This window comes from Lytechinus variegatus, chromosome 4 (assembly GCF_018143015.1).
Source record: "Lytechinus variegatus isolate NC3 chromosome 4, Lvar_3.0, whole genome shotgun sequence".
Lineage (NCBI taxonomy): Eukaryota > Metazoa > Echinodermata > Echinoidea > Temnopleuroida > Toxopneustidae > Lytechinus > Lytechinus variegatus.
This window is the reverse complement of record NC_054743.1, coordinates 40069832-40091056: the sequence shown is the minus strand read 5'-3', so window position 1 is coordinate 40091056 and position 21225 is coordinate 40069832. Positions and strand designations below refer to the sequence as shown.

At 36.6% G+C, this 21225-nt stretch overlaps 1 protein-coding gene across 7 annotated transcripts in view; it reads left to right on the top strand.

Annotated features, from left to right (window-relative positions):
- Positions 1-15096, top strand: part of LOC121414041 (myophilin-like) — a 34868-nt gene extending 19772 nt beyond the window's left edge. For 5 of the 7 annotated variants that reach the window (XM_041607087.1, XM_041607084.1, XM_041607088.1 and 2 more), the window contains exons 4-5: positions 3022-3159; positions 3811-5126. In XM_041607087.1, the coding sequence (XP_041463021.1) occupies positions 3022-3159; positions 3811-4005 (333 nt within the window). In that variant the 3' untranslated portion in view covers positions 4006-5126. Of the gene's footprint in view, positions 1-387; positions 455-3021; positions 3160-3810; positions 5127-10217; positions 10285-11942; positions 12081-13782 lie in introns of those variants that run through there. The other 2 variants (XM_041607083.1, XM_041607082.1) reach the window with 2 other exon arrangements.
- Positions 15097-21225: the final 6129 nt, after the last annotated feature.

The window sequence follows — 21225 nt, the reverse complement described above, 5'->3', positions numbered from 1 at the left end:
CAAATTAGGTCATATATATTTATTTGACACCGAATGGATGCCGAATGTTTCTGAATTTGGTTTGGTTTATATTCGAGCAGAAATGTAAGTTATTGACACGCCCAAGAACATGCTCGATGGAAATTTCATATCATTTTGTAAATCAAAGTATCAAATCCAACCTTGTCCACCTAATGGATAACAGAAATCATTTTTTTAATTGTAACCTCATCTTGTTAGCCGAATTTACAAAAGGACGATATCAAATCCTGGCCAGATATTTTTTTTTGAACTCCCGTTGTTCTGGATTCTGTTGACCCCCTGTAGCCGTGACCTCCATCAACCCTCCAAGTATCTTTAGTGTTGAATTTGTCATCCCTATATATATTATATGTGCATTTCTATCAGGCTTGTTAACAAATTCTGTGAAGGCGCTGTGAGGAAGGCCGAGACATCTACAGCTGTCTTCAAGCAGGTAGGTTCAATTACAGCCCTGTGTCCGTTTTGCTTGAGCTATATTGGAGTTTTCCTACGGGGACGCAGAACGCTTTCAAGAACATAGAAAATGTATTGTCAATGCTCTTTATGACAAAGAGCAACCAAGAAGTCTTCGTCGAAAATTGGTGTATCAAAACAGCATTTCTTTCCTGGACAAATGACATTGTGCATTTTTTCGCCAGCTCCGCAACTTAGGATAGAACTGTTGTTCGGGTTCACCTTATTTCGACGAAGGCCTTCAATTAACATGATTAAGGTGGAAATAACCGGTTTAAGAACGAAGAAAACAAGAAGATGACTGTATTTCTTCATGGCGTCATGGTGTTATGTCGAAAGGACAAAATGTTTTCAATGCCTAGTCAATTGCATAATTGTATCCACTAAACATCTGTTCTTTTAGTTGAATAACTTATTATGAAGGCCCCTTTCTAGTTTTTTTCAATTAGATTTCGACCGTTGTTGCACCACAATTTGTCACCCCAGCACAAATTGTCACCTAACTTAGGCGACAATTTGTGGAGGGGACACCACAAACCATCGCCCACTTCACTTATAACTTACCTACTTGTCTCCATGAACACACACTGATGGTGATATCTCACGTTGGAGATGGACTTTGGACTGCTTTTGAAAGGTTTAGAGATGATTTTGAAACTTGTCGCAGAGACGTCTTCTGAGGCCCCACGACGTTTCATTAGTCTCGGGAATCTCAAAGCGCCTCAAATTAGTCCCAAATTCGTCTCAGAGACGTCTCCAAGACTTTTTTCCTGTCACGAATTCGTTTCCGTCGCAAAGACGTTTGCAGTATTTTTTCCGTCGCGAAGACATCTTTGAGACGGATTTGCGACTACTTTCAGCAGCTTAAGTTTACCGGCCCCCTGTGGCTAGCCCCCGTAATGTCCTTTTCGTCTCATATCACATTTTCTGATTCCATTTTGTCTATAACCAGTCGGCGTAACTACCTTCTGGTCCATGTAGCACTTCGCCTATTCCGGGGACTATTCACATTTCGTCCATTGCCCACTTCGTTTACCGTCCACTTGTTCTACTTGGTCACTGTCAGTCTTAATATTCATTTGTGCATTACAAGGAAATGTAATTAGACCACTTGGCTAATAGACCAATTGGTCAGTAGACCAAATGATAATTACACCAAGTTGATATTAGATCAAATTATTATTACACCAAATGGGTTAAGCTCATGTTTTATTAGACAAACGGAGAATTAGTCCAACAACTGTTGTTAGACCAAGTGGATAAAAACCAAATTTCCACGAGCTCTGCTGCTGTTCTCTTCCTTAGGTAAATTGCCAGTTGGTCTAAACCCAATTTGACTAATGGCCGTTGAGTTTCATCCTATACATGGTCTAACTCCATTTAGTCTACGACCAGTTTTCCTTTTGGTCTAATTGCCATTTTTCTTATTTACAATTCCGTCTTATTTCCATCTAGTCTAATTTCCATTTGGTCTAATGTCTCATTCGTCTAACACCACTTGGTCAATTCATGTAACAGACTGGAAATATTTATATGAGATTTAGACGAAAACGCGATAAGACCATTTGGCTATTCGACGACTCGGCAATTACCGAGTGGTCATGAGACCAAGCATAAATTCGACCAAGTCCTCTACATTAGACCAAACTGTTATTAGAGCACGTGGGTTTAGCTGATATGGTAGACAATCAGAGAGTTTGACCTGCTACTGCTAGACCAAGTGGATAATAATGATGATGATAATAATAATAATACAGACACACACTCACGTACCCTTTCACACACACCCACACGCACGTTTAACCAACACCACCTTACCACAAACAACGACACGCACCAGGACGCACAAACATTACACACCAGACTAATGGTTGAAGACAATTTGCCTAATGGGTGTCAAACTGTGTGGTTCTAGATTTCTTTTTGCCGACACAAATATAAAAGAAATAATTATAGGGCTTGTATAACGCACGTATCCACCTTACTAGGTACCCCGGCAAAGCTAGTCTACTGATTTGTTTCACGCAGCTTTTTGAGGAATTATTTCTTGCCGGTACCCATTTACCTCACCTGGGTTGAGTGTAGCACAATTGGGATACATTTCTTGCTGAAAGAAAACAGGCCATGGCTTGTCATTGAACCCGCGTCCTTTAGATTGAAAGACCAGAATCTTAACCACTAGACCACGACGCCCCAAAACATACTTAAACATTGAGACCGGCACGTGCAGCACAAATTTTCATGACACGACACTTTGCAGTGATTTGTGCAGAGGTGACAATTTGTGGTGTCAGTTTTTGCACAAATGGTCGCGGGGTGACAATTTGTGGTGCAACAACCGTTAAAAACGATGTTTATAACTCTTAAAAGCATGATTTAAGAGTTGTAGTGATACATGCTAGGGGGTGCATCGGCTTAGGATTTGGATTAGATTTTGACTTAAGAATTTGAAATAAAGAATTAGCTTCAGAGGGCCAAATTAATTGCAAAGGAGTATAGTAACAAAATATTGACAAAGTGGTTTATTTCTTCCTTTTTTCCGTTCAGAGGGCAAACCTCGAATCCTTTATCCAAGGATGCAAGACATTTGGACTAAAGGACCAAGAAGTCTTCCAAGTCAACGACCTTTTCGAGAACAAGAACATCCCACAGTTCACACAGTGCATTGTCGCTCTTGGTCGCTATGTAAGTAGCCTTAAAGATAAGGAAAAGAATTATCATCCCGAAAATATCTTTAAAGTACTGCTAACCTGGGATATCCCACTTTGCATGTTACAAAACCTGGCTAAGTCCTAACTTGTATCATTAAAAGAACGCAGTGATCTTACGCTTCACTTGTAGTTCGTTTGTGCAAGAATCGCCACCTCTTTGAGCGATGATTTCTTTCAAGATATCTTCCACTCATGCCGTTTCTTACATTTCCCCTACGGTGGCCATACAGCCATACAGCCGTTTTTGATATATTTTTACCGGCTACATAATTGTGTGGTTTGAATGAAAATAATTAAAACTGCTTTTTTTTTCAACTTCCCGTACGACCACCGTAGGGGAACTGTGACTGCAGCATGAGTGGCAGATATCTTCAAAGAAATCATCATTTCTTTAATTCTTGAGACGTTTACGTGGATTATTGAGATGGTTTATTTAGCTACTTGAGCACTGAACACGAGACATCAAATTTCAACAATGCAGCAATTGATTTCAACCAATAATTCCGAGAATTACAAAGGCCTCGGAGCAGACAGGTTTTCCTCCGAAGTATGAAAGAGAATTTTGAGCAGGAACTGTTAAGTTTTACGAATGATTTCCCCTCTATCCTCTTATCTCGACTCCCAGGCCCAAGGCATACCTGGCTACGACGGCCCCATCCTAGGACCCAAACAATCCGAGGAGAACCAACGTGAATTCACACAAGAACAGATGGACGCTGGCAAGCACATGATCGGACTTCAAATGGGACAGAACAAGGGTGCCTCACAAGCTGGTGGTGACTTCGGCAGGCCACGACAGATCCATTCAGAGTTCAAATAAACGGCTTACTACGTCACTAGCGCGTGACCTCGTAAAGATATCAACTTGGCGTCGACCAGCATCCGCGGGAACATAGCGAAAGACATCCGGAGTCTTCCAGTTTTCACTTCTTTCAAAATTTGCGAACGTAGTTACCGCTTTTTGTTAATGACGATATTAAGGAATCTATCCCGATTTTTTTTATTTATGGCAATTCTAGAATTGTTCATTATTTTATTCTCTGAATAAAAGTTGGAAAAATATGTCGACGCTATTAGCAACTGGTCAGACTATAATTGAGGCAATAATAGAACTTTAGGGAAAACAGATCGTTGTAAAGCTATTATTTTCCAAGCCATTAAAAACATTTGCATAAGGGAATTTGGAAAATGGATTAAATAAGTATCACTCTGAAAATGAAAATAAGAAAGCTTTTATAATTGATTTGTATTTATTTCATCGCATATTATGACGAAATGGCAACGTCAAAGTTATTTGTATGAAAAGAAGTATTTATGTAATTTTTTCATAATGTCTTTGCTTTTGTTCGGGGCTAATCGCACTCCGGTACTGTATTGCATGAGTTAATTTGAAAATTAATAACTTTTTTTCTGTAATGTTGAAAATATTGATGGATATACTTATTTCAGTCGTAGAATAGTACGTATTTGTTCTTAGCTTTTTTTACAAAAAAAATGACAGTGCTTGTGGTTATACATGCTTTTGATGAAAGATTACTAACAAGGGCTTTGGTGCGATAAAAAAAATAAACGATTTGGTAAATGAAAAGAAGCGGAAAAGAATTCGGAGCATGTATGCTGGAACCTGGAGTGTAACGGTTACAGAAGAAAGCCATTATTTATTATTTGAAATATTACTGTATCAAATACGTGTTCTGTCTCTCCGTCAGTGAATTATTTCACAAAATGTTATAATGCTGGTATGTTAATATCAATCAAGCAATTTAGTCTTGCATAATATGTTTTTCTTTTATACAAGCTCAGATGGAGGTGTCGAGACCTGGTTGACTTCCAGCATTTGCAGGTCACATGATCAGTATGTTTATGTTTATAGATTGTAAATGACGTTATCGGATGAAAACCCAATAAACACATCACTGTGATAAATTATTGTGCCCCTAATATTGATGCAAACTCTGTTGTATTTCTTTGTCCTGACAGAAGAGCTGATTTTGAGAGGATTTTATTTAATTTATCATCATCATGACACTTTCGTTGATTTGAGTTGGGTTGATTTAGAAGCAGAAATGAACTTTTAATATATATACCCTAAGTTTAGTCGAGTTGATAGCAATTTTAGAAATTTGAAGAAATACTTATTACCATAATGACTTTGAAAATATTCTCATCACATTGCTTTCTTTATTTTGATTATGCCGAATACAAAATAATAGTAAGAAGAATAACAATAAATCAAAACAGAAAATGAATACGAGCTGCAAGAAATGAACGTTGCACCCTTTTAGGGCGATATATCAAGACAACACTTTGACTTTCATATTTCTGCTGAGATAAAAAGCTTTCATGACAATCATTATTAGCCTATATGATAATGAACGTGCAGAATACCGAAATTATGTTTATAGACGTTTAGGATTTTTTTTAACGTTGTACGTACGTCATGTTCTCAAAACTAATCATCGATAAACGTTATAAGTACGTATAGTTTTGGTGAATAGATCGGGTTCTTAATATCCATTGATTCCATCAAATTTGTATTTATATATATGTATGTATATATATATATATATATATATATATATATATATATTTATACTTATACTTGATTTGACAAACTAGACACATAAAGCGCATGTGTCTGGAAAGAAAAAGAACAACCAAGCCTTAAGAAAAAAAGGTAAACTTAAATAACATTGAGCACTAGATGTGCAGAGATTTGTTTTATGTAAGGAATTTTTTCATACTAACCCAAACTAATAATTGGTGTGAATAATTCCTTTCGATTGTACTTCAGGGTATATACACCGCGTATTCTCCTAAATGTTTAACCTTGAAAAACTATCGAAATCATATTTCTAAATTTGAAACAGATATTTTACTGTTGATAGATTTCTTTTAATGTCTTCTCTATCAGAGCGTGTATTTCACTTTGTCTAAGTGTCAAAAATGGCTATTCCTCAAATTGAAGGAAATGAACACAATAAAACCAGCAGTCTGAATTCCTAGTCTGAATTGAGTAATCCCAATTTTATAAATAGCCCCGTGCATCTTATTAATCTTTTAGTTTTTTTGTACAGATAACGAATTCAAATTGAAACCAAAAAATATTTTAAAAGTTAACATTAAAAGTACATTTTACTAAATCTTGTGAACCCTCTCAGTTGGAAAATCTTTTCCAACTGCTTTTGCTGCTTTTCTGTTGATTTAGCCTTTCACTGGAGAGTGCATTCAGATAATACTTTTGTGTGACATGTCAGTCAAAACCACATATAAGAGGCAAACCCAGAAATCACAGAAAATATTGTTTAAATTCTATGTTTCCGTCAATATCAGCACGACGTATTTTCAGATATGCATTTCCGTACCAATTATTAAAATGGAAACTAAAAATATGTAATTTGAAAAAAGTGAAGATTATAAATCCCTCCTTTTGAATGATTACATACAAACAATACAATATAATCATAACTCCTTCTACATGAGATGACGTCATAGAATCCCGGCCGATTGAGGCTTTTGGATTGAAGTGTTTCAAAAGCAAATTTAAAAATCAATGAATCTGTGTAGTTTTTTAGCTTTTAGTTGATGTATGATTCGTCAAGCTTTATGTTTGCTTCCGATAAGGTCTTTATTGAGGGATTTTCACGGATTATGATTGAAAACCTGGGAGAAAGCAGAATAAAGGAAACAAAAAAAAATCAACAAAACCATCTTGCTCATGCACTCGAGGAAAATCTAAATCGATTATGGTACTCGATTCATAATGTTGCTTTTATAGACCAGTTCGTAGTTACTTCATGGGCAATTTTGGTCAAATGACCTTTCATTTCTTTCATCATGATAAGCAGATTTCAAAGCAAGATATTACGTAAGCTTGCCTTACATAGCAGGATGAAGAAATTGAATAGACCAGGTGAATAGAATAGCACACCAATGAAGGTATTTGTTGCATTCCTACTTTGAATGCATATCTTAGCATGTTGCACAATGTACTTCACAACCTGTGAAATACCAGTCGTACGTGGAAGCATCGTTGTTTTTGTGGATGTAAATGAAAACGACAATTCAAAAGATCATATGAATAATCAAGACATCAAAGTTGGTGCTTATCTCATTAGATTTTAAAGCACCATGTCACTTTAGTACAAATGACCTTCTTCTGATCATGCGTAGAATCGATCGTTTGATCATGCGCAGAAAGGAACTACGAATTGGCTTTTATTGTGCACACTTCTTTCACTTTTGCGCAAAACCATTTCGACAGAAAATAGGGGCCAGAGTCAGATCAGCAATCAGCATGGGTAGGATTTGCCTTTATCGGCATCATCTGACAAAGTAGCTCTATCAATTGCAAGTCTCCTACATATTTATGAATATGATTTCGATATAGTTTACAAAAAAAAGTAACAGTGTAAAAGGAGGAAGAATGGAGAGGGGGAGACAGAAATGAAGAGAGAAAGCACGCTTTTGTGCTTCGGTATGTAACTATCAATATGATAAACAGATTCCGGGAACGTCGAAGGCACACTCTTAAAAATGTTGGGCAACAGACCGTCCACCCAACTCTGGGTAGTTTTCAACCAATAATGTGTGCTTTGGGTAAAAACTACACAATACTGGTTAAAAACTACCCTGAGCTGGATTTTTTTAACCAATAGTTGTGTGGACAATATGTTGCCCAACATTTTTCGGAGTGTAAGGAAATACACTTCAAATGACATTGAATGATTGTACGAATGAAGTGATGATGATTTTATAATCATGGCCTTTTATTTCTGCATGGTCTTACTCTTCAATTACCGTGAAACTCTGAAAATGAAATAAATGAAATGAAAATGAAATGAAACAGTTCCTGTGTCGAGCATGAATTACATACCATCAAGCATCGTGCTCACGGTAATCACAGAAAGAACCAACGCTTCATTGACCATCTCACATTCATGAATAAAAAGTTATTTAATTTCTTTTTGGAAAAAAAATTGGAAAGAACCCAATCAACACGATCAAAGAGCTGTCACGTTTAAATGTTGCATGATTATTTATTTTCATGATTCTCAAATATATTCCCAAATGCAGGAAATATCATTCTGTCGAATTCTGATATGATTCTCATTTTGTAGTAATCATAACCAATGCTCGAATCGGCAATAGGTTAAAATGCATTTTTATGGGCCTGGCTTATGAAAGGAATTATCTTTAGTGTTGATTCAGATAATCATTAAAGGAGCAGAATCAAACCGCGTTCAGAAAACATGTCCCCACCAGGCCCGCAGCTAGAATAGTCCCCACCATAATTGTTCAGTACAATGTAGCACATCCGCATTTTTCAACGCAACTTTTGCGATGGCGCTGGTCTGGTGGTGATAACAGCAGCAAAATAGCTCGGGCATGGCGCCGGCTATTTTAGTCTGGACCATTCATAAACTAAAAAATTTAAGACTTGGCCCGGCGAGTTTCTGAAAGTGGTATCATTTGTCACATCTACGCCGTATCAGTCAGGGCTTGGCTGGTGGTGTAGAGTCAATCTCGGGCAGTATAAATGACAGGCTCAAATCATCCTCATTCCAAAAATGCTTTCCTTTAGAAAGCAATTTTTGAGGCCAAACATTTCTGAAATGCTGTTGCCAAGGAACGATAAAATAAACGTCTTTACGTAAATAGATATTTCATATTGCATTCAATTCAGTTAACAAAATTATTACTGCAATTGCGGCGAAGAACATCCATTCGATATCATTGAAGTAGTTTTCTTCAGATTCATTCCAAATTTTTCACGACACATCTTGGGGTGGGCTCTTATCTCCTCTGAAATATTGAAAGGAATGTAATTACTGGTCGACGATAGATGAGAGTAGATATGGGTATTCCTTCGAGATAATCATCAATTACATAGTTTGTATCAGTGATTCATTTTAAGGAACGGCTATAAGATGAATACGAACGAAACAATGAATGGGAAATAAACATGATGCAAAAGGAGGATTATAATAAATGAGAAAGCGCCAATTTTCAGCATTTATGTAGAAGTTCAACCAGGTTCGAGGTATTACATGGTTATACAGTTAATGTACATCATTATAATATCACAGATTTCTGATCATTTTAATGGAGAGGCTACAGGAGCTTTAATTCACACGACGTATCGTTTTAATCATGATTGATATTTTATTGTAAATCAGATTCAGTCGACCTATCAAAAGACTTACTTTTAGGAGTTCATTAAAACATAATAAATGATTTATTCTATTTTACAAGGTTTCCAAATTTTATCATCGGAGTTATTGGGTTAGATTGAAAAAAATGTACGCATAAATACGAAGATTCAATTTAAGGGGGTCATTTACCTGCGTACCATTATACCAGCTACCGTTTTTCATATCATTATCATCATCTTTATCATCATTCACGTGGCGGTTGGCATGAACGCGATCTATGGATACTTGTTGACTAGTTTATGTGCAATGCATTCACCCTAGTCACGTGACCACGGCGAAGATGCCACGGCTACCACTGAAGGGTAATTATCACACTTATTACCCAAGACGATAGTGTTTTTAAACCACTACACTGACCATTATTCATTCTCATTTATCAACATCCATCAAGGGCGTTCTCCTCACTCGGTTCGTAAGTCCATCTTTCTTTCATTTCATGTATTCATTTGTTTGAATTTTTCATTTTTAAAGTTCTTTCTCATGCATATAATCATCAGCAATATTATACATATATTTTACAATTACCACGGGAGATTGTTTGATAGGAACATCGTATGACCACTTGACAATTAATCTTTAGATGAATTACGTTTGATGCACACAGTCACGTTCGCCTATTATTTCAATTAATTCATTTTTCATAAATTGTTTTTTCAATAACATATTGATGTACTTGACATTTTATCAAATTGTTCGCGTTTTAGGGGTTCAAATGCAAGAAGGTGACAAGGTCTAAGAACGTTGATAGATTTGCAATGTCTAAAAGTCAGCGAATAATGTTTATTATTTACGAATGAATCATCACTTTCTTTTTCAGATTGGTCAACAAATTCTGTGACGGGGCGGTGAAGAAGATCGATACCTCAAGTGCCGTTTTCAAGCAGGTTCGTCGCTCTTTTTAAAACCTAGCGATTTGAAAATACTTAAGTACATGAAAATTGAGAAAACAAAACGAATAAAAGTGAATTATGATACAGTTTATGTGCTTTGATTACGTCGACTACATAAGATTTTAGGTACGAAAGATTTTAGGAACATAAGGTTTTAGGTACACTCTGCACCCGATGGATTTAGTTAGTAATGCTTTGTGCTTGCTGATATCAACTTAACTGAAACCAGGTAATTTACGCCAAGTATTCTAATGTGAAGAAAAATAACGCTATTAATTGATATGTGGTTGAAAAAAGAATTGCATGCCTCATAAAAATAAAACACATTTGGTGATAAGTTTCCACGAGATGCAATGATCTATCGTTATATGATTTGAAAAAAAGAAAATCCTTTATCTTTCGATTATCTTTCGATATTTTCGTCATGATCGGAACACATTTGTTTTCAATGCTGTACTTTAACAGTTTGACCCTAATTCTCCCGGGGGGCATCATGCCCCCCCTCGACAATTTTCGCGATATATCTGCTGCGCAAACCTTTTTTTTACCTCGCCGCTCACTGACTATTTACTTTCAAGTCTCACGCAAATTTTCAGACCAAATTTGTGACGCCCGGGTACGCGGTTACGACATTTAATACGCAATATTATGTAAGTGCATGTCAGACCCAAAATTTCTCTTAATTGTGAATTCATGTACAAATCCAATGCAAATTGTGTATTTAGCCAAAATTCATAAATGTATCATTATTTCTACTTTTACTGATTAAACTTTATTAATTTTGCCTCGTTTACGATTAGAATTGAGTCTGGAAAGATTTCCATGGAAAAAACAATAAAAAACAAAGAGTAAAAAACAAAGATATACATAAGAAAAAAAAATAAAATACATTTGACAATACATAAAATACAAGACCGATAAAAATCGGTCTTGGTACCAGAATTTTTTTCATTCACAATTGCTAGGATTCTATAAAGAATATTCTCACCAAAAAATAATATTCTAGGAGCTTTATTTAGTGAATCAGAGCAAAAAGTACGATTTCATGAATAAATTAGCATAAATAATTGAAATAAAATAAAAATATATGAATTCAGTGAAAATTACCAATGCAACTGCATAGATTACGTCATTCTCCACCATCATGCAATTTTCGTTGTGATCTCGCAATCCGCGGCCGAGATCTAAAGGGGGGGGGGGGCATCCGGGAATGACAAAAATAAAAATACCCCGGGAGATTCAGGGTTAACACATCTTCGAAGACATGACAGTCATTAGACATGTCTTCAAATCATGCTTATGGAAAGTATTCGAACTAATGCCTTCTTTAAACCGCGCTCGTAATCAAACCAACAGACAACCAATCTGATCCCACTTTTTCATCCATTTTCTATTTTTCCTACCTGTCTACTGCCCACCTTGTGTAACTGATGAACTCCTACAAATCTCGACACGTCCTGGACTCATCTGATGCATGGCCTACACCTATTTAATCTTTGTCTACTTGTGTGGATCTATCCTGGACTAACGCCATATTCCCTTTGGAATATTCTCTGGTAAACCTTCAATTATGCCCTCATCCATTCTTCGCTTCCTTTGGCACGGCGGGACATTGGGACTCCATCCAACCCGGTCTTGGTCATCATAAACAGAGAGCAAACCTCGAAGCCTTTATCCAAGGATGCAAGGTATTCGGACTAAAGGACCAAGAAGTCTTCCAAGTCAACGATCTTTTCGAGTCAAAGAACATCCCACAGTTCACACAGTGCATTGTCGCTCTTGGTCGATATGTAAGTGGATAATGAAAAAAGCTCCAATCACATATTAATTGTATTAAAATATTCAAGAAGATTCTGATCTGACCGATGCAATAGACTGTCATGGGGAGTAATAAAAGAAGGCGTCACCCCCCCCCAAAAAAAAAGAACTCCATTAATACCATGGTCACTTTTGCCATACGGCGAGTCGAAAACAGCCGGTTTATTCATTTTTATTCAAACCACCTATATTTAGCTGGCACAAAAATGTTAAAACGGCTGTTTTGACTCGCCATACGGCCGCCGTAGAACAAATGTGACCATGGTATTAGAAAGCGGACACATACCCCCTTACAATCTATTCATAGAATGCACCATTATACCTCGGTCACATTTGCTCTACGTCGGCCGTACGGCGAGTCGAAATCAGCCGTTTAAACATTATTGTACCGGCTACAGAAAGTTGGTTTGAATAAAAATGAATAAAGCGGCTGTTTTCGACTCGCCGTATAGGGCAGTCGAAGAGTGAATGTGACCGAGGTATTACTGATCAATTGACTGGTCCTGTAGTGCCTTGCAATAAATACATGACCTTATTAGCTGCTGTAAGCGGCCTAAATACATGCTTTTCTATTCAGGCGGTATTTGTTATCAGTGAGGTTCAATGATTGGAATCCTGTCTTCACTAATTCAGTGTCGCTATGTCACGTAATCCCTTCTGAGTATCATGGCAACAGGTTTAAGAGGTTTGAACACAAGATCACCACACGCTCAAATATTGTATCTCAGAACTAGCTAATTCTGTTAAACAAGTTTCCTTCATTCAAATCACTGTGTTAAAAAAGCCCGATCTACCCATTAAAAACAACGTTAAAGTATCATTCAGACGATGACAATTATTTGTTAGAAACATACTGCGTGAATTTTATAGACCTATTCAGTTTGGTTATTGTCTTTTATGGTAATTTCTAATTGGTGACTTCAAGTATACCCAACAACCTCCCTTGTCCATCGCATAACCAATAATATTGGAGGTGCTATTATTCTTCTTTTTAACCCCTCAGTTATATGTCCGCTGTAAGTAACAGTTATTTAAGTAGGATTCATCTTTGCCAGAAGCTCCATTTATAGGAAACCCTCATTTTCATAAAATATTGTTATTTGTAGTGTGATTTATTGGAATGAATAATAATAATAATAATAATAGCCAATTTTTATAAAGCGCTTTTCCCAGAATGGCCCAAAGCGCGTTACAGCATATTATTACCCCGGTCATTGGATTCATTTCAATCCCGCACGAAAAGTGCACAATTTCCACTCCCTGGGGAGCATTCCTTGCATTCATCGCAGCCACATTATGGCGCTGGCAAAATCAAACATACAATATCTTTCGCATCCTACCGGGTACCCATTTACCACCTGGGTCGAGAGTGGCAAAGTGTGGATTAACGCCTTGCCAAAGGACGCTAGACCGCGGTGGGATTCGAACACACGACCCTCTGTTTACAAGGCGAGAGTCAGAACCACTACACCACGGCTCTTCCACACTGGGATTCTTGGTTACTATCCAACGAAAATTTTAAAAATGTGATAGAATTCCGGAAAATTGTGGGGAAACTGTAGGACGTTTAATTTTGCATAAAACATTTTATTTCGCAATACTTGTTTTTCTTTCGTTTATCATTTTTCATTCTTACTTATACTCTTTCCTATCTGCCCCCCCCCCCCTCCAAAGGCCCAATCCCAGCCCGGCTATGACGGCCCCATCCTAGGACCCAAACACTCCGAAGGAAACGTCAGGGAGTTCTCCCAAGATCAGCTGGATGCTGGCAAGCACATGATTGGTCTTCAAATGGGTTCCAACAAGGGTGCCTCTCAGGCTGGTGGAGACTTCGGCAGGCCCCGCCAGATCCACTCAGACTTCAAATAAATCAGTTATCCCCCATCACCATCAACACAACCACTACGTCCCACGCCATTGCACTCACAGACCATTCTGGAAGCAGGATAGAGAATAAAAATATGAAGATCAGCTGATATAGAAAGATCAAGGGATAGGGTAGGAAATGCCGGATGCCGAATAAGTATTGTAAATTCAAATTCAGACTTATTTGTTGTGAATTCATGAATTCATCAGGGACAATGCTGCTTCTTTCAAAAATTGGAAGAGGCGCCATTTCAACTCTGATGAGTTATCGAATACTTTTCCAACTTTTCCAAAAAAGTCAATCCTGTACTATTTTCTAGTGACATCCAAATAAAACCCTTCCTTTCTTATCATGCTTATACTGTCCTTAGCAATATTTTCCCAAACACAATCATTCTACCAAAATTATAATTATGTTGTTGTATGCATGTATTCATATCCCTAATGAAAAAAAAACTTTACTTAGTATCATTCAGATACATAACAAAACTGAATGCTTTTATTATTCATGTCTTATGTCACGAACACGCAGGAACATTTTCTTTATCATCCATTGGAAGTAAAAATGCGAATGCGAACATGGCTCATGTATCTTATTGCATGAAATGTAACCTTATGTATTATCAAGAATATCGTTTTAATTTTGTATATGTTAGCGTTGAATATTTCAAAGCAGATTTGTTAGAAAAGTTATACTTGTGTGAGGCAATGAATAGTAATTAGAATGTGATTTAATTTCTATATATCATAATTATATTTCATTCAAGGATCGTTAGGCTTTTTCATGAAGTCTACAAAGGATAATACTTTTACAATCATGCTTATGTGATCACTACGGAAAAATAATCCAGATTACCTAAAAATGTTTTTGCATCTATAAAATGGTATTAAAAAACATTTGCCATTTGCATTAAACAGTTTTTCTTTACAATTTACGAAATGAGTTGGTTCTTTCTTGAAAATTGATTTTTTTTAAGTTTTCAAATACATATTTAAATCATTGTTAACTTTATATAATAATCGGGAGAAAAGAATTGTAATTAACGAAGAAGATGACACGATGTTCTATTCAATGTATACATAATAAATTGTTCATACGGAAATAAAAGCCGCAGCACACAATCCCAAGTTAATCAATCTGGACTTTTGTATATTTTGTTAATTTTGATTACTGCAATAATTTAATTCTTATTATTTTAAATATGATAATGATCTTAGATGACACATATTCACTTGGTCTACTTCTCATATAGGCTAAATATATTTGGTCTACAACCGATCGGTCCTACTGCTGTCTGATCTACAATACATTTGCAGTAATTACCAATTGGTCTAATTTACCCTTCGTCTGGTACCTATTTTATTTCAGTTTCTCACATGAAAACAAAAATCATAAGCAGTTTTATAGAGTAACGTTGACGAGTGGAAGTAGCCTAAATGGGAATTAGACGAAACTGTAAATAGACTAGGTGGCAAATGTGTATTAGACAAACTGGTGGTGCAGAATGGTGACACCAAAATGACAGTTTACACAAATCGGCTGTAGACCAGTTAATCGGCATTTTACACAGACTGCACCATGGACGCTCTTATTTCCATGGTATCAAATTTGATTTTGAATGGCGTGAACTGCGAGTCTATTCTGTTTCTTTGTCAAAGTGACTCGATTTCCTAATGGCTTTCGCTCAAAATTCAGCGCTTTCTCAGCTGATACCACTTTACGAGTCAGACTCTGAATCCGAGTCAATTAACATGGAATAGCGTTGACTGCGGTTGACTCCCAACTCGCGCCATACCGAGTCAAATTGACACGATGGAAATGTGAGCGTAATATGTCATAAAAAACAGCATATCGATGTCTCCATTTTTCTCTAGAAGATGACGAAAACTCGAGGCATACTTCACACATTAAAGTAATGGTATTCTAACAGTTTTTAGGAGCGTGGAGGAGGGAAATATGTAAAGGTGTACTACGAGTGGGTGGGTCTGCGGATGTGTTTGTGCGTGGACAGAAATAATTTTATTATCAAAGAAGAAAGAAGTAGGGGAGAGAGAAAAAAGAGGTAATGTGTGGATTGGTGTCAAACATAGGAAAGATTAAGAAACACATGAAAGAATAAGACAGACTGCGGAGGGAGGGAAGAGAGCAAGATGGGTAGAGTAAGAGACAGAAAGAGGGATACATATAGAGAGAGAGAGAGAGAGAGAGAGAGGGGGGGGGGATAGAGTCTTTACTTCGTATGGATTGTTTTTAATCTTCAAATTCTCAGTATACACAAAATCTATACAGCTTTGTTGTAATGTCATTTTGGGAGTTAAGAAAACACATCAATACCCATGCAATAGTAGATACATGCCCACTCCCTAAAGTATACAATACCATCCCTAGCTCATTTCGCATTACTTTCCCGCACGCACATGCTCACATTCGCAAACTCCTACATTTTACACATCTTGGGCCTGTTGCATAAAACTTTTTACCCGAGAAAACTCTGGTAAAAACTGAAAACTAAGGTTAGTCTGATTTCTGCCATGAGTTTAACACGGGTAAAAACTCCGGTAAAAACACCCAGAGTTTTCTCAGGTCAAAAGTTTTATGCACGGGGCGGGGCCCCTTTACATGCATCCATTAAATATTGCATAATCATACTTCGCAGCACACCCTCTTAAAAATTGTCAACATGATCCATATTGTAAAATTTAATACAGGAAAGTACCCCCCCTTCTCTCTCTCACACACATAGACACACCCCGCGAACCTTACACAAACACACATTAAAGTATTCAGACACCACAGTCTTTCGAACACACTTTAGCGTACATCCTTACACACTGTAAAAGACAGGCGCGGATCCATGGGCACGTGCCCCCCCCCCTTTGAGAAGCATAATTAAAAATATGTAATGTAAAAATGACATGAAAACAGGTGTGCCCCATTTTGAAAGTGAAGACCCTTTTTTTTTTGCTTGTCATTTTTTTTTCTGGTACGAAATATGCTTTATTTGTAGTTGAAGACCCCCTTTTTTTGCTTGTCAACGTTTTTTCCTTCGAAAAATTTGCGCCCCCCCCCCCCTTTGGAAAATCCTGGATCCGTCCCTGTGTAAAGACACACAAATACATAATAACATACATAAAAAAATATGCACTCTACCAATTTTATGCGCCATACAAACACCGAAACACGTTAATACTTGATAACTATTCAACTATATGCCGTCTAGTACCTCAAAAGTACATTTATTATCTTCTTTTACATTGACACGCAGAATGTAAGTTATCCCAAAGGGAACATTATACTCCATCAATTAAACACATGTGCAATTGCCAGTGGGTCTTAACATGAGATGATCAAACCATGTGTTAATAGCTCCATGGCCAAACCTAACAATTCCTACATAATTATATTCCATTTAAAAGAAAATCGAAATATACAACCCTGAATATAATCAACACAAAAAAGTGATAGGCAGAACACTGATGCTAATACTGTTATAGAGTTGTGACAAATAAGTTTCTAGTTCATATTAATCACTCATAATTTTCTTTGCTGTCTTCAAACAAATGAGTCAGTGAATATTATGCATTCCCATGTCTTGGAGTGAGCTATGTATTTCAAGATTATCTATTAGTATTTTTTCCCTCCAGAATGAAAAGGGAGAGGAATGGGACAACAAAACAACAAAAACAAAACAAACTATTTGCAAAGATCTGGGCCCCGTCTTACGAAGAGTTGCGATTAATCCGAAGAATCGTCACTATAGACGGCCAGCAATGTCAACATCTATAATGCATGTTTGTTCAAAATATTTTCTAACTATGAACTACATTCATGCATTCATTGTTTTCTTGAAAATTCACTGTGATTCTTTTTGTTTACAAAGGACATTGGGCAAATTTCTTGTAGAAAAAATAAGACACTGATGGATTTCCATTGAGTTACGACTGATTGGATCAATCATAACTGTTTGTAAGACGGGGCCCAGGACTCCAAGAGAGGGATACATCAGTATGAATATTCTTCTCACTAAACTGTGACTTTAAGATTCTTACAGATTCGATACTTCAAACAATGAACGTGTCGATGACCGAATCTGTAATTCCTATTAAAGCCACTTTGTACGAGGATCGATGAGTTTCAGTTGGCAGTTGGGTAAAACAATGGGCAATAAACTATCCCCTGACATTTTCTGCTTTTATAGACAGATAACAGAGCCAGGAGTGTCATATAAAATAAGAAAAGGAAGTCTACGGATAATGCCCTGGAAATGTTACAAGAATATTTCAACAAATGGAACTCTTTTATCAAGTTATTTTTTATCAATATTCAGAACCTGTACGCTTATGATATTATCAACGTTCATGCATTAAACATGCAATAACACACTCAAATTTTTTTGTGTGGTACCAAACTCCGATTTTCGATCAAGAAGAATAACAAAAAATAATGAGGAAAATTACACAACATTACAAGCGCACAGCAAGGAAGTTGTATACTTGTGCGAAAAACAGCAACAATAAATGTAATACTTCTCGAAAGATAAAATAATTAAATAGAAGTGAAGCAAAATTAGCACACTTATTTTCAACTAAGTATAATGTATACTGCACTCATATTACACAAATATAAATATTAAAACAAAGATATAAAATTACAGTTTACAAATACAGAAGATCTACAGCAAAGATAATAATGAGTTGTTCCCAGTCTCTTATATAAAAATACATATCAATTATATAATTTTTTGCATTATCAAATATTGGCATTACATGATTCATTCAAGTAGATATAACACAAGAGTGAAGAGCTATATACCAGTATGGAATACCATCGACATAAACGCTTTGGTGTTTGACTATCCATGCATGTCAAAGCTAGAATTACCAGGAAATATTCCAAGGGTGTCAGCAATATAAAAAAATAGGTGAATACATAAGTTCATGCTCGGCGGGTCGCGCAGCCGAGCACATGTATCCCCCGAACCCACCGCATCATCCGTCATTGCGATATATAGAGCTCTCACAGCTCTCACAGAAATTTGACCAAAAATATATCATGGCGACAATGACCCCAGCATGCAGGTCCCCCAAGTCCATCTACCATCCAAGTGTGGTTGAAAATTGACTTATGGTCTTGCATGTTAACTTCAACGTTGACCTGAAAATGACCTTTGACCTTACCATGTGACCTCTGACTGCAGCATAACATGTAGGTGCCCTAAGAACATCTACCATCCAGGTTTGGTTGAAAAGTGACTTACGGTTGCAGAATTAGGTGTCAGAAGAGTCTTGCATGTAAACTTTAATGTTGACCTGAAAATGACCTTTGACCATACCATGTTACCTGCAACTGCAGCGTAACATGCAGGTACCCCAAATCCATCTACCCTCCAAGTTTGGTTGAAAAGTGACTTACGGTTGCAGAGTTAGGTGTCAGAAGAAAGTCTTGCATGTAAACTTTAATGTTGACCTGAAAATGACGTTTGACCTTACCATGTGATCTCTGACTGCAGCATAACATGCAGGTACCCAAAGTCCATCTATCATCTAAGTTTGGTTGGAAAGTGACATACGGTTGCGGAGTTCGGTGCCATAAGAGAGTCTTGCATGTAAACTTTAATGTTGGCCTGAAAATGACCTTTGATCTTACCATGTGACCTCCGCCCAAACCAAAATCGATAGGCTTCTTCGCTATACCATACTCAACCTTCATGCCAAATTTGAAGACGATCGGAGAAACAATGCAGCTGATAGACCGCTCACAAAAAATCTCTGCAGCGGACGCGGCGGCGGGGGATACAATAACAAGCTAAGAAATACTTTTTCTCAAATGTGGATTAGCACATTTGGTCATAAGAAACAAAAGCTCTACTGTGAGTTCTGTCTTTAACAGTTTAATATTACAGTCCTACCTAGAAATCTGCTTCAAAGAACACATTTTGTGGAGCAAATCAAGATGTGATACCACAAAAATCATTCTAGAGGTCCCAAATTTAAACAGCATTTTTTGTCACAAGAAAAAAAGTTCTTGACTATAAAAGTTTAGTAACAATATGCCGGTGTAGGCCTATCTCTGATGAGTAATTAACTGATGATGATAATGATAAAGAAGATGATTAGATGAAAAGATTATGAAAATGATGATGGTGGTGATGATGATGAATGAGTATGGTGGTGATGATGATAGCGATGATGATGGTAACATTGACAATGGTGAAGTGGTGATGATGATGACGATGGTGACCGTGACGATGTTGGCAATGATGACAATGGAAATGATGATGGTGATGAGATAATATTGATTACAATGATAACAACCATACTGATAATAATGATAATAGTGAATATAACACTACACAATGGGTATATATATTCAACGATAACAATAACAACATCTTCATTTGGTAGTCATACAACACAAGATGATTTGACAGGTATCTTATATGCGGCAAAGACATGTGGGAATATCTCATACAGAAAAAAACTAACACTGATCAAGGTGCAAAATAGAGGCAGTGTATTATCAAGGAGAGCATTGAATGCCATACATGTAGCTTCAATAAGCAAAGGAATGTATTTTATATGATCACATTAAGTGTTTGGCATAGCACAACTTTCCAAAATACAGTCCATATTGCAATTGAAATACAATCACATAATTATAAGTATGGCAAAAGGGCACAGCAAAATATAAATGAATCAATAGCAAACAATGGATATGTGCATGTAGGTTAGAAATCTATAAAGGTGAACCGTTTCTCGAAATAATTTTTTTTTATATAATCTGTGTGTATTGTCTGGATAATTATGCTATTATACACTAGTTTTCTGTATTTTTAAGAATTAAGGTAATATTCACTTCTTAGTATTGTCCTTTAATAATTGGCATGTGTTTTCTTTTTCAAAATTAAAATCACAATAATAATAATAATAATACAGAGTATTTCTAATAGCCATGCTGAGTTGAGCACATGTATACATGTGGCAAAGAGTTGACCTGGCAATTACTTAATAAATGTTCTGCAATTTCTCCACGTAAATAACATGTAAGCAATTTTTATCTTGGCAGAAAAAAACTATTTCAACGCAGCATAGATAAGTGAGTTGAGTAGTACATTATAATCACATAAAACGACTCCATAGCACAAGTTAGTAACATATTCACATGTACATCTAATTAATCAATTAAAAATGATCAAAAATTGATTTCCTGAATACAAAGGAGACAAATAGAAATCTCTGGTCTGTACTCTT